Source organism: Lutjanus erythropterus, chromosome 15, assembly GCF_056507025.1.
Source record: "Lutjanus erythropterus isolate fLutEry1 chromosome 15, fLutEry1.hap2, whole genome shotgun sequence".
Taxonomy (NCBI): domain Eukaryota; kingdom Metazoa; phylum Chordata; class Actinopteri; order Lutjaniformes; family Lutjanidae; genus Lutjanus; species Lutjanus erythropterus.
This window is the reverse complement of record NC_139331.1, coordinates 36,234,543-36,249,329: the sequence shown is the minus strand read 5'-3', so window position 1 is coordinate 36,249,329 and position 14,787 is coordinate 36,234,543. Positions and strand designations below refer to the sequence as shown.

The 14,787-nt window shown below is 39.1% G+C and overlaps 1 protein-coding gene across 1 annotated transcript in view; it reads right to left on the bottom strand.

Annotated features, from left to right (window-relative positions):
• cfap61 (cilia and flagella associated protein 61) overlaps nt 1–14,787 on the bottom strand; it is a 42,892-nt gene that overhangs the window by 1,395 nt on the left and 26,710 nt on the right. The window contains exons 18-23 of the mRNA XM_084738115.1: nt 13,478–13,646; nt 12,501–12,678; nt 7,859–8,154; nt 7,114–7,438; nt 3,904–3,986; nt 3,174–3,385 (exon numbers count right to left, since the gene is read on the bottom strand). Of these exons, the coding sequence (XP_084594241.1) occupies nt 3,174–3,385; nt 3,904–3,986; nt 7,114–7,438; nt 7,859–8,154; nt 12,501–12,678; nt 13,478–13,646 (1,263 nt within the window). The remainder of the gene's footprint in view (nt 1–3,173; nt 3,386–3,903; nt 3,987–7,113; nt 7,439–7,858; nt 8,155–12,500; nt 12,679–13,477; nt 13,647–14,787) is intronic.

Below are 14,787 nucleotides of genomic sequence, written 5' to 3'. Positions count from 1 at the left end.
GAACCGCTGGACTGAGCAGCAGCGGCAGAAGAAGATGTTTTCGTCCAGCATGAGAACATCAGTGTTCAGCTGCAGATCTGCGGGTCAGAGAGCACCATGACCCGGTTACAGAGTGAGGCTGCTCGCACACACACGCCTAATGTTAACCACACAGGTGACAGTGATGTCACACATGTAAGTGTCGTTAGTATCGTTAAGTGATAAAAAAGCAAAAATAAAAACATGAGGTCGATATTCTGCTTTTAAAACGTCTCCTACAAAAATGCAGATTTCTCAGTTTTTTGTGTGAACAGTGGATTTTTTTTTATGCAACCGACCAACATTCAAGAGCTTAAAAAAAAAGAATGAATGAAGCTTAAACAAAATGTTTTTTTGTGTCATAAACTAGAAGATCTTTCTTTTGATATATTCCATGTTCACATATTCATAGAAGTGAATATTCTGTGGGTGCTGAAAAATCTGTGAATTTTGTATAAAATTCTGGCGCTGGCTGGCAACTTTATTAGAAAATGCTGGTAGGAAAAGAGTGAAATGGTTTATAAAAGGTGAACTAAAGATAGGAACCTTAAATTTGCCGAATTTCTTCCATAGTCTTTCATAAATTTGGTGACCCAACTGAAATCTCCTGTGACCCACCTGAGGGTCACGACCCAGTGTTTGGGAAAGACTGCTTTAAATAGCAGCTCAGTTTGAAGGAACCACACACACACACACACACACACACACCCCAGCAGCTCCACTAACTGTGTTGACTGAATAACCTCCAGCCGCCACACAGCCAATCAATTATTTTAACGGCTCTCGATGCTCCGTCAGCCTCCACAATGACTTTACGAGTCAGCTGAGCGAGCGGCGGCGTGACGAGGAATCGGCCTCTGCGGCGGGGAGGCTGCCGCTTTGTCTCGTCCCCGACTGGCTACAAAGACAGATTGGGGAGCTGCATAAACAGATTAGGAGGCGGGGGGGACAATAGACGTCCATATCTGGGGGTCATTTGTGTTGAAACCACAGAAGCAGGTCACCCACTGTTTAACACACACACACACACACACACACACACACACACACACGCACTGCAAAGTCACAGCAGCAAACACACTGACAGACAACGTGAGGACAAAAGACACTGAAGGCCTAAATCACTGTCGCCTGTTCAGACCACTTATGTGTTATTTTGACGTGTGAGGTCATCAGTCAGCAGATGCATGATGGGAAGTTTGACAACCTGCAGCTTTGTGAAAACACTTCCTCTGTCAGACTCACAAACAGTGAGAGCGGCTTTTTTTCATACACAAGTTGGTTATGAAAACAGCTATTTAAAAAAAAAACCCTGAACACATGCCATCAAAAATCCACAGCAGCAACATGTGTTCTTGTAGAACAACTGGAGGAGTGTAAATCAAATTAGACCGCTACACCGGACATAAACTATCAGTTTGGTAAAATGATTTGTTGTTTTGTTGCCAACAGACTAAAACCAGACATCATATAATTCTCCAAACTGATCATTTCTGCAGGTCTGTTGTTCTGTAAGAGTCTGCTTTGCTGTTTGTTTACTTCCTGAAGATAATGAAAGACTTCATAAAAGATTATATCAAAGGAAAATGTCTTGTCTTACGCTGTTTTAAGTCTGTCATGTGTAATGCAGGTGGTGGTTTATCTGATGAGAAATATTTATTTATGACTTGAGTTTACTTCAGTTAATTGCTTATTGTTTCCCAGACTGTGTTTCAACAGCCTACAAAGAAGAAATAAAAGTACAGGCATGAAAATTAAAAGATAATTCTAGTTTATTACAGTCTGTTTCTACAGTTTCCTCCTGGTAACAGGTTGTAAATAAACTGTCAGAGTAGCTGAACTTATTTGGAAGAGAAAACAAATGTAATATGTAAAATTGTGACTTTGTGAATTTTACCTCACAGAACATGAGAGTTGTTGGTCTACTGCTGCTCAATAGGTTAGTTTGTTGTGTTATTGAGTGACTTTGGTCAACCCAAACAAACTCTTTAAAACAAATAAGTCACTCAGAAACACAAGCAGACTAACTGATCGAGGACGCTGCAGACCAGCAACACCTGTGTTCTGCAAGAAAAAATACTGTTTATTTCATTAAAGGAGTTTTGCTTTGGAGGGAACATTTTTTTGGCTCATATAACTCTGGTCTCCCATCAGGAAAGGCTGTATGACTGCAAGGTAAAGCAATTTAAAGACTCCATAATCTGATGTTGATTTTTTTTTAGGTGGCTAAATTCATTGTGCTGCTGACCCCGTCCACAGCAAAACTAAGACTGATTCTCCTTGTGGAACTGGAACCAGGTCTTTGCAAATAACTTGAATGAGTACAGTGTTATTATCACTGATATAGATTATGGGCAAACTATAAATAAATCACTTTTCTTCTCTGTTCTGTATTATCATAAATAGTTTTGGTAAGATGGACATTCAGGAAAAAAATACACCTATAAGCTGATGACACTGTCATTTATATGCGTGTGTCCTCCATGGTACAGCATTTTAATTTTAGAAATAAATATTGAAGCTACTTTTCTGTTTGTGATTGATTACAGTGACATATTGTATTATGAATGCAGCCTCTTTAATTTTACAGTGATTTAGTGTTTCATGCATCTTTAACTATTTCATTACAAATGCAAATTCCCTTCCCACTGCAGTCTTCATGATTCGGTGGCTGGATGTCACTGATCACTTGCAGACTGAAAGCGAAACTGGGTGAATTTCCAGCCTACCTCTGTACCCTTCTCTGTCTCAGCTCGAGTAGTTACCAGCTACGCTCCTCCAGGTGGCTGTTTTTCAATGTTCTCTCTGGTTTGACACATCTGGGAAAAACTGCATTTTCCCACTATGCACCACAAGGATGGAATAATCTACAAAAATATCTAGAAATTACATATTTATATCCAGTGATGAATTTAAGAACATCAAAGAATGTGGAGATAAAGACACGTGGTTGTTCTTGTGAAGAGGCCACTGTGTTTGAACAGCTGTTCTTGTCAGGAAGTTTTACTATGTGGATTTTCTGCTGACAGAATGTAAACTCTAACAGGATACTTTATATTTAGAAATACTTAGACATTGATGTAGGTTTTCTTCTATTAAATTGTCCTGCAGACAGTTTGAAAATGAACAGTAACTTCAGTGCTTCTGTCTCCCACCTGTGCAGGTCGTGGATCTGGCCCTGGTGGTAGCGGGAGGACAGCTGTCCCAGCAGCTGCTGGTGTTTCCCGTACAGATTCAGGTAATTGGAGACGGGGAGGGGCTTCAGGGAGAGACAGGTGAGCGTCTCCACCAGCTCGTACTCGTCAAGATGTAAACAGAAGTAGTTCCCCGTCTCTGCTCGTCCGGTCACGATACCGCTGTCCTGTAACTTTATGTGGACAAACACACAAGTTCTGGTTCTGTACTCAGGTGGCGCTGCCATTATCAGAGCCTGCACCATATTAAAGATGAATTAAAGGATAAGGCTGCAATATTCTATTCATTTGGACACAAAACCAATATATATTAGTTAATTTCTGACTTCCCTACAGCGTCTGCAGCTCTCAGCCTGAATCCCATTAGTTCTCACTGAAGACATTCATTTTTTCTCTTCTTTTCCCAGTGTAGATTCTATCAAACATTACTCAAACAGGAGGAAATAGTGCATTTGTTGGGTACTATTTTCAGCGGTGGATTAGTATCTGTACACATGCAGGGACTTTGACTCATTTTTGTCATTGTTCTCATTACTCACACAGAAATACAAATACAAGGACAACAAGGCCTTACAAATAAAGGTAAAAAAGTTGAACATGTTAAAAATAAACCTGAAATAAACTACTGCCTCTTTTAAGCAAACAGACAGCCTACCTCTGACAGATAAGATGGATGAGGGTAAAACTTTACCTGTTTACCAGGACGACCCGTCAGGTTGGTAGCAGACGGTTTGGTAACACACAGGAAGTTAAATCCTCCAGGCAGCTTCCCTCCTGAAGAAAAAAAACATGTTGAAGGTTACAGTGTGATGAGGTTCAGATCATTCATGTTGTAACTGAATAAAGGAATCCATCAGAGAGTGAATGCCAGACATATGTTATATACTTTATTGAGAAACATGTACAATTCACAGCACAATTCAAACTGGATCACTCACTACTGACTACATCACATAGTTTTTCCAAAATAATGTCCCACGGTGGACGCCAGAAGGGGAGGGACTGTGAAACTGTCTAACTTGTCTTTGCATATAACTTCAGTGAGTACAGTGTTATTATAATTGATAGAAATTTTGGGCGAACTACAAAAAAAAAACAGAATTTTCTTCTCTGTTCTCTATTTTCATAAATGACTCGAGACAGTCAAGCAAAAATACACTTCTGTGTATTATCACTGTTATCATTACTACTACTACTTACTACTACTACTACTACTACTACTACTACTACTACTACTACTACTACTAATAATAATAATAATAATAATAATAATAATAATAATAGTTACAATGACCCTTAAAAGAATGAAATCATGAGATTTTCTGGTTGAATAATAGCTTTGTTATCATTTCACAAAATATTTATCATATATTTTTTTAAATAATACTTAGGTAAATTCAATACTGCAGATAAGTGAATGTACATCATATGACCATCATATTATACCACTGAATGTTACACTGTAGTATGAAAGAATGACAGTGGTATACCAAAAAAAACAGTGACTGCTTCAGAGGACTGACAGCCTCAGTACTACTATCAACTGAACTATAGGGGAACCCCAGTGATGTGCATTTTAACTGTTTTCTTAGTTTGTACGCTCAACAAATAAACAGAAAAATAACTGTTAGTCGTAGCCCTACTTGACGATAAAAAAAACAATGCACTGCACACTGCCACTGAAAATCTCAACCTGAGAAAATGTCATAATTAAAAACAGCAATAATGGTGTCAATGGTAAGAGAACAAAATATTAAAATAAGAATACTGTTGAAACAGCAGTGTTGTCAAGTGCAAAATCCAAATCGCAGAAGCTGCAGTTTCTTGACAAAAGGAAAATGTGAGAAAACAGCTTTATAATGAAGTACTGTTGTGCTGCAGAGATGCCCTGGCCCAAGAAAACATGGCAAATATCACACAATCATCATCATCATTTAATTTTATTTTCAAAAACAGTGATGCAAAAATGATAATTAACACTAATCCTTAATCATACTGCAAAATCTGTCTTTCATGACTTTTTACCATATAATGAAGCCATATTTCAGTGCTGAAACTGCACCAAAACTGGGACAACAACAGATCATTATGTGCATTTCCAACATCCGTCCACGGAGGAAAAGAGAGCTGAGGCAATGAACTCCGATAGCAGGCTGTGATATGGCATCTCTGCTCTCCCTGAACATTGAAAAGTTCATGTGTGTTTCATCTCTGAGAGAAGGGCGAAGCAGAGTGGCTGTCGTGTTTATGTAACCTGTGGAGTGGCCTTGGTTACTCCGTGAATGCGCGGCAGCACAATGTGGCATTGTTACGCCCCGCGATGGTTTGAGTGTCCGCCACAATAACATCGGCAGTGGGTGGGCGAGTGAAAGATTGGAAAATGTTCCACGAAAACATAATGAGAAAATATTGGCAGCGCAAATTCTCTCAGATAAAAACAGACAAAAACACAGATGGACGGGAGGAGAGACAGAGGAGACTGTCGAGGTAAACTGACAGACACACAGAGAAACCTGACAGCTGCTGATGAATGTGAAGGAATTTTGTTTTTATGATAAAACTACTAAATATTTAGAAATGATTTTGAAAACTGAATAAAATAGTAGGAGAGCTAATAAGGTCATGCAGTGGGATGAGTTTATTTGGGTGTCCAGAGCTCTACAAGGCCTCTTCATTCTCATTCATTCTCCTGGTTGAATCATCACAACAAACACTAAAGATGAACGAGTGTTCGCCATTTCAGTCACTGTGTGGGAGACGGTTCCTGAAGGTAATGTAGTAACGCTCAGCACTGCTCTTTTTCATGGAAGCATTGATATAATCCTGACAAAGTCTCCTCTTCCTCTCACTTTACAAAAATTACACCAAAATATCTGTGCGAGCGTTGCTGTCTTACGCCGGTGATGTCATTTGGAGGCAGAGCCTGTGCAGGAGTGATCAGGGCTGAGGTCCCGCCCCCACAGCTGGCCGACTCAATCGCAAACAGAGCTCAGCTGTCAGTCCTTACTTGAAACCCCCTTTTGATATCAAATAACTAATTCAAGCTGATAATAAAAATGACCCTTCCATTTCTTAAAAAGTTAGTGGGCGGGGCCAGTGGAAGAAGTTCTTCTGTGCATATTTAGAGGGCTGCATACTGCGGAAACTTTTTTGACTTATCTGCCAGGCGAGCAACTGACCAGGGGCTGTTTTTCTGCCCTCTGGGATCATGGAGGCAGTACTGAGGCCATTACAGCTTGGTGCACTCACAAACATGAATTTTATACTTTATCTCAAGGGTATTTTTCAGTTTTCCAAGAGAAAAGACTTCAAAGATGAAGAGTAACTGATTGGTTTTGCAAATGTTCATCTGTTTAGTCACCCCACCTTCATTAAACACCAGCGCACAGCAGCTTTCTTTTCCATGTGGTGTTATGGGACTGTCTCAGCTTCGAGGCAGCGGTAGACCAGTAACTCCCATGTTCAGTGAGGTGAAATTTGCCAATGGAGTCTGGTGGCGTTGTAAACAGCAATAGATAGAACAATGGTTTCTTGTCGGAGAAGGTCTGACGACAAGGTGAAGCAGTGAAAATGTTCTAAATATTGTATACACTTAAACTGAAATAGATTTTTTTAGATGTGCCTTTTTAGGTGGTTAAAATGTGTCCAATGTGTTTCTATGTTGAGGAACATCAAGGATTAAAAGTCAACATGAGGATTTGCAGCTGGGAAACTTGTAGAACCAGTGTCTTTTTCCACTCTAAGAAAACTAGTGCAGGCACACACAATAAATCTCACCTCGACGTCTGAAAGTGAAGATATTTGTGTATGTTTATGTTAAATAAGTGGTTCCAGATTTAACTGTAGAACTCAACAACCCTTAAAACAGATTAAATATATTTTTCCAGACTTGAAATCTGACCTTGAATCTTGGCCTGTTTGTACAGCGGTACGAGACGATCAGTTTCAGGAGGTTCGTCCGCAGGCTCGAGCGTCGGGTCGAAGAGGGGCAGCAACGTGGCTGCCAGCTCCTGGCCCACTTCCTTGGAGTTGAAGTTGGCGTGCGACCACTCGTCCGTGTGGTAGCAGCGGGAGAATTTGGTGAGAGGTCCGGCACCACAAATCACTGCATCGCTGGTGAGGAAAGCGGCATTTATGACAAGTCTGCTGTCAAAGACCAGGAAGGAGTTGTTGATGCTCTTGAAGGCATCGTAGTCGACTCCTTTATTGGAGAGGTTTATGAACACCTGAAAGGACAAAAGGAAAAGTTCTCTTTTCTTTGGTATAAATGTACAAACTAAACTAAACTAAACAAACAGGACACATTTTACAGATTTCTCCTTTATATGCAGAATGTAAGGCCTCATCTACAGGGGGCTTCTATTTTAGACAAAAATGTTAAAAAAAAAAAAGACAGTAGAGTCCTGTCTTACTGTCTGAAACAATAAAAATGGGAAACACACCAAAATCATTTTGTGGTTGACAAACACAGTCTGCTTCCAGGAGGGAAATTAACATCCAACCAACAGCCACAGCCTGGTGAATTCAGCTTTTCAGCTCCACCAGACACGTTGGCCAGTCACCCACCATTGTTTGGAGGACGTTTTCTTTTCTAAAAACTAATAACTGACTGGGTAAGCAGTGAAATCATCCAAACTTTGACTCACTCCACACTGCAGACGGAGGGGCTCTGCGTCAGTGGTGAATGACACAGATGTGAGAGGCTCGGGGTTTTTGTCTCCGTCGTTCATCTGGGCCAGCAGGCAGTTTCGGTGGACCTGGACCCCGGCCCTCTCTGTGGCCGTCAACACGGCCTTCTCCACGACAGGGTCGCTGAAGCAGCAGTCCCCAGGGTCAGGAGGTGGGAGGATTAGATGGATACGATGTCCCTGGACGCCAAGGCTGAGCAAAGTTTCCACAGTGGTGAAGACATCGAGGCTGTTTCCATAGACAATGGCATTATCTGGAAAGACACAAGAAAGACAGTTAGGACATCTATGAAAAACAGACAGTAGAGGAAAAAGGTCCAGGGATCACCAACGTCTTAATAATGCTGTTTACAGAGACCCAACAATTCCCACCATCAACAAGTACTAAAATGCATTTTCTTATGCACGTCAAGATGTATAAGAAAACTACAGTAATAACATTGAAAAAGAAACAATTTTGAGGAGATGTTTGTCTCAAACTATAATATTACAAATACAAAGGAAGCTCTATACTTTAGAAGAAGTGAATGGCGACCGTGAAACATTGGTTTCTAAAAACAGACAGTTTACAAAGGAGCTCTTCATTTTCATAATAGAGCCATGATACAAATGATTTTCCTTTTACAGCTAAAAATTTTCCAACCAACAAGAGTTTGTGCTCAAGTTTTCCAAACAGCCTTGGAAGAGGAACATGAGCAGCATGTTTTATGAGAAGCCCTCAGATTCCTGAACCATGAACCGCACATTCATGGAGAGAAATTAAAAACACAAAACAAAATCAAACATCCTCTGATGGCTGCTCTTTACAGAAGCCTTTTGATATTTTATAAAACATTCAGGCTCATATATAATGATGAGAGCTGGAGTATGTGATCATCATCTCTCACTCATTTTATATTTAAAACACAAAGCTCGAAGCTGCAGGATCCTCATGCTGTCTGTGATACAGAGACAGCAACAAAAATTTAACGTGCATGAATTATTATACTCGTGCACTTGAACATGTTTCTGTTATTGGAGTTAATATAAGGTTGATGGTAGAATAGATCATTGTCCTTGTCAGGATGAGTCATGTAGGAGTAGGAGGACAGACCCAAATGCAGACCTGTAAGAGGAGAAGAATAAGTTCAAATGTTTAATGAAAATAAAAAAAATGCTGGCAAAAAGGCAAAAAAGGCAACCAGCAAATCCAAAAGGAAAGACATAAAAAGTGAAAGTCCAGAATCCAAAAGGACAAATACAAAGAAAAAGTTTACAAGAAAATATTAGGAGGACCGAAAAACAGATGAGGACGAAGTAGCAACTAAAGAGGTGAAGGATTAAATACACCAGGGAGGGTAACAAGACGAAGGTGAGGACAATCAACAGGTGACAGTAATCATTCAGTGATCAGAAAGACAGGAAGTAAAAAACAATAAAGACACAAAAGGGAAAACATGCCAAAATAAAACAGGAAGTGACTGAAAAAGAACTATAAAAATTAAAGTTTCTGGCCACAATCTCTTCAAATCAAACGAACTCTGATAAATAAAAAAAAGAAAAAAAAAAGAACTGTTGTATGTTAAGTGAAAACAAATTTTAATAAACCTTGCTTTAATTAAGTGGAAACAGTAAAGTGTTTCCTTTGGATGTGGCAGAAAGTGGAAGTAAAGGAAATAAATCCAAATTTTTTTGTAAAAAGCCAATGAATTTGGATCCATTTCACAACCTTTGTTTGTTTGCATCACATAAACTTGCTTTAATTTTAATGTAGGCTCACTGTAGGTGTGTGTGTGTTCACTGCACTGGACTCATCACCAGAATATTAACACATGAATGATGAAGCTGGAAAATATGTGACTGATTTTACAGGTTTCAAATTAGAGACCAGTAAGAGTGGAGTGCAGATGCTGCCTCACATTCTGGTAATTCACCTGCAAGAAAAAAATAAATAAAATGTCGCAAAGTAACTTTAAGAGACGAAACACCCTTTAATACCTTCTTTTTTCTGAGTGGTTGAAAATACACTTTTCACTGAATACCATATATTTCTCACTCATTTAAAATAAATTCTTATAACAGATCAGTGGGGTCATTTCTCAGCTGAAAAAAAAAATCACTGAAGAGGTGAAGTATGTAAATTCACTCAAGAGCTGTTCCCTAATATATTTGTACTTTACTTGAGTATTTCCATGTAAGAAGAAATATCATCCTTTTTACTTAACTGTATTTTATCTGACAGCTATGTTATTGACTACTTCACATTTTATATGAAAAACATATAAAATAAAAACTTATAAAATACAATGCATTGTTAGAAATGAAAGTAGTTATTTGTTAGTTTATCAGTTAAACTTGTTAACAGGCAACTGATGCAGGACAGACAGAAGGTTCAGGAGCAGTGAGGTCACCTGAAGATAGTTTAAATGATCCTTTGTTTTTATCTTTGTTTGCTACATGTTTTTATGAATATTGTGTTTGCATGTGTGTTTTTATTTATTTGAAGTAATTTCACGTGTTTCCTCTGACATCTCAATGCAACTTCTTCAATCCAAGATCATTTTCTCTCCCTTCAGTAAATAATAAAAACAACTTAAGCTTTTTTGGCTTGTGATTCCTTTTTCATGTCTTTGAGTTGTTATCAGTTATCATTATTACTAATAATACTGATAATAGGGCTGGGCAATATATTGATATTATATTGTATTGTGATATGACACTAGATATAGTGACAGATTTTGGATATCGTTACATTGAGATGTAGCCTGAGTGTCATCTTCTCCTGGTTTTAAAGGCTCAATTACAGTAAAATGACGTCAAATTCTGAACTTACAAAACTGTTCTGTTGTATTATAGTATATTTACCCCCATAGTCTTATATCCACTGCACTGATTATCTATCAAAAATCTCAAATGCTATTGCAATTTCAATAATGCAATACTAGTACAACAAACTTATTTTATCACTTCAGCCACTGCCACACTTTAGAGGACACAAAATCTGTTCTGAAACATCATTATCATGATAGTTTTTCAGCTATACCGCCCAGGCCTAAATGTTACATTTTAATTATGTAGTGCTTTAAAAGGTCCTCAAAGACACTTTACATGACAGAAAAAAGAACAACAAAACATGGAAACAATAAAGTATAAAAGCATCAACTAGAAAAAAGTAGAATGCAGTATCAATTTAAAAATAATACCACCAAAAGAGACATTTCCTCCTTTAAACCTGTCAGATGATTTCAAGTGTTTGAGGCCAAAAGAGGTCAAATTAATCAATTAAATCCAATATTACACAAAAGAAGAGAGATAAGTCTGTAAAATGAACACAGATTGTATAGCAGAACATACATTCAGCTGATGATACTTCTGTACTTTTACTTAAATATTCTGAATGCGGGACTTGTATTTGTAATTGAGTATTTTTACACTTAAATAAATGAGCAGTTGGAGTGAAAGAGTAGAGTTGAACTGTCTGAGTGTCTCTGTCCGTGGTGCTGAAGCAGAGCAGCACTGCTGCTACCAAACCACCAAGGCCATCAGAGCACAAAGCTTCTCATCAATAAATCTATATTCCACTGCTCACTTCATCTGTCTTCTCCTTCTAACACCACGACAGGAACCACCCAAGGAAACAAGTTTTTTAAGTCTACAAAGAAAGTTGAGTTTTGTTCAGGTACAAACGTTAACGAGCCTCAGGGTCCTGAGGCAGACTGGTATGTGATCAATACTAACGCGTCTTGTTTTTAATCATATAGCCGCTGTAATCAAAGCCTTGTGCCTTCATGGACAAGTGGGACACCTGTGTATCAGGAACGCTTGTTTTGTGTCACACTGCTGTCAGATCCAAGAAGATCTTCCTCACTTTTTAGTTTCATAGTTTCATAGTTCACCCAGAAGTGAAAATTCATTTATTATCTGCTGATCTTAATGCCGATTAAAAGTCAGGTTTAGTTTTTTAGTCCACTAAACACAGCTGGAGTTTCACAGTAAAACAGTTTTGCAGAATCTGCCAACCACCATCTACTGTAGGTAACACACCGACTATGGATAAGTACATTGTACAACCACACTTCAAATTATCTGAACTATCCCTTTAATGGGATTTCTTGTCCATGAGAAAAATATCCTTTAAATCTAAAGCTCAAGCTGAGACAGAACAGAAATGACTGCACTCTACTTGAGTCTAATGCTAAAAATTTACATCCACTCTGTTTCCTTTTGCTGTTGTCATTAAAATATGGAAATAAACACGGTATCTGCTGCAGTCAATTTGCATTTATTAATGGTTTTCCTTTATGACTGGGATCAACTAATTAGGATGTATAAAAGCCTCACTCAGGGTCACTGCACAATTCCTTCAGAGAGCAGATTAATTTTGCTTAATGACACTGTGTATTTTTTGCTGCTCTGAAAAGCCCAGCTCTCAGAGTGATATGATAATGGAAAAAGGATGGAAGAGGCCGACCTGATTCACAGACATGAAAGATTTCTCTGCAGCTAATTAGCTGCTAATTATACCGGGGCACTTCAGCGCTGACTGGCTGAGTAATGACATACTACTACAGATTAATTTTAGGCTCTCTGTATGCATGTGTGTGTGTGCGCGTTCACTTACCCTCCAGCTCCACGAAGTTGGCACAGAGCCAGCGGCGAGCAGCCATGCAGTCACAGAGGTCGTTGAGGGTGAAGAGGTTGGAGGGGACGGGCCCGGAGTATCTGCAGTGAGAGAACTGAGGCTGCAGCTGGCTGTTTGTGACAGACTGGCTCACATCCACACCAGTAGGACAGGGAACCTACAGCATCACATCACACACACAGTACATTTGATTTATAATATCAGACTACACACGCATCTTAGAAACAGTTAAACAGCTCAAAGTCAGAACAAAGATAATAAATCATAGAAGATAAGTGGAAAGAACAGATGCATGGGATAATTAAAAGTCTATTTTAACCTTAATAAACTCTATTGTCAGTCCTGCCACAAAGTTGCAATGTTGCAAATTCAACCAATCCCTGTGAATTCTGCACAACCTTCAAATTTTGTCCAATCACATCATTTTTTCCACAAATCGACCAATCATAGCTTCCTGCGACTTTCACCAAGACACAGCAGTCCCCTGTGCAAATGTCATACATGTATGTCTCAATGAAGCAACTCACCGTTTTATTATTTACTTTGTTTTTGTACATTATTTTGTTATAGGTACTGAAAAGAACACACTGTACTCATAAACCTTTTTTGGTGACATGACAGGAAAAGATGAAGACAGTTTTGGTGAGTTTTATTCCGTCTGTCGAGTTTCTTCAGCAGAAAACTGCTTGCTGCTCCAATTTGCAGAATTAGCCATTTAAATAGCAACACACCAGGTGTAGGTGCCCTCGTGTTTTAAAGAGAATGGGACACACCTATGATTAATTAAGAAACTAAATATAACACCTTTGCACACCCACATTATGTGCTATTAACTGGTGGAGTTGGACCAAAGAAGCTTCCCATTGCTGCTCCTGAACTTAGCACCATCCAGGACGACTGTGATTGGTTTAAGGACACAAAAGCAAGCCGACGTTCTGGTTGTGTCATTCTCTCACCTGGTACTGCAGGCCCGTACAGAGGACGAGGTAATCGTAGGGTACCTTCCCACCACCAGACACACGGACATATTTGGACTTCCTGTTGATGGCCACCATCTTTCCAGTCACCACATCGATACATGCGTGCAGAGGCAGCTGGGCCAAGTCTCTGCTGCTGTAAGCATGACTGCAGGAAGAGAAGAACACTGAGTAGTCTTGGATTCTGCTAGAAATGTTTTTCAAGAAGCTAATTTTCAATGAAGTGAACCGTGATGCCAGCGTCATCGCTGCTGACCATGGATTTTAAATGTGTGTTTTTTATTACTTGTAACTGCAGCCAGTTGCAATATTATTTTTCCCAGGATGACCAAGGCAGGACCTGCCCTACTGCCCAAACCTACCCAATCACACTCCTCATGCCTGAATCTTCCCAGAACCTTCCCAACCCAAACCAACAAAGGTCAGTAATACAAATATTACACCTGTTGTCTTATATACACATTTATCATGTTCTGTCACGCTCATTAACCCAATACAAGAACTGTAACAATGCACTGTGTGTCTGAAGTGAACACTGATTTGTCTGCGTGCGTGTCAGTCAATGTGTCGTTGTCAAGGCTCTTGCCAGCCAGAGGCAAGCATCATAGGATATGATGTTTTTCTTCATAAAGTTCCTGGCAACAAAAATTTTGGATTCATGGCATTTATGACTTTGAGGGGAACTTGTTGTAAACACAGTAAGCGTTGAAATAATTGTCCCATACTCTGATGAAAACATCTATGGTGCATACATGTGCATGCACGAATGTGCGGTACACTTAAGGGTCCCAGTGTGGAAGTTTGAAAATATAGTCACCATAATCTATAGAGCCATTATAAGGCATAACATTCACTTCAGCCTTCATAACCCTTGACTTTCCCATCAGCCTCGGCTGTACTCTGTTTAATGCTAATTAGCAAATGTTAGCATGCTAAAATGCCAAAGTAAGATGGTGAATGTGGTAAATGTTTTATCTGCTAAACTTTATCATGTTAGCATTGACACTATGAGCAAGGTAGCGTGTTGATGTTAGCATGTAGCTAAGTACAGCTGTGCCTCAAATATGAGCTGTCAGCATGGTGTATTCTATAATATAAAAAAATATATAAATGTGGAGTTTTTTTATTATTGCATTTCCACTGTGGAGTGAATGCAGGAGACACATTTTATTTCTAGGTTTGGAAGTTGACAGATTTCTTTTAAATATACTTTGTAAACTTCTGAGAGTGTAGCTGTCTTTAATTACAATGTAAGATTTCTTTTTTAAGTCCTCAGGGGTTATTGTGCA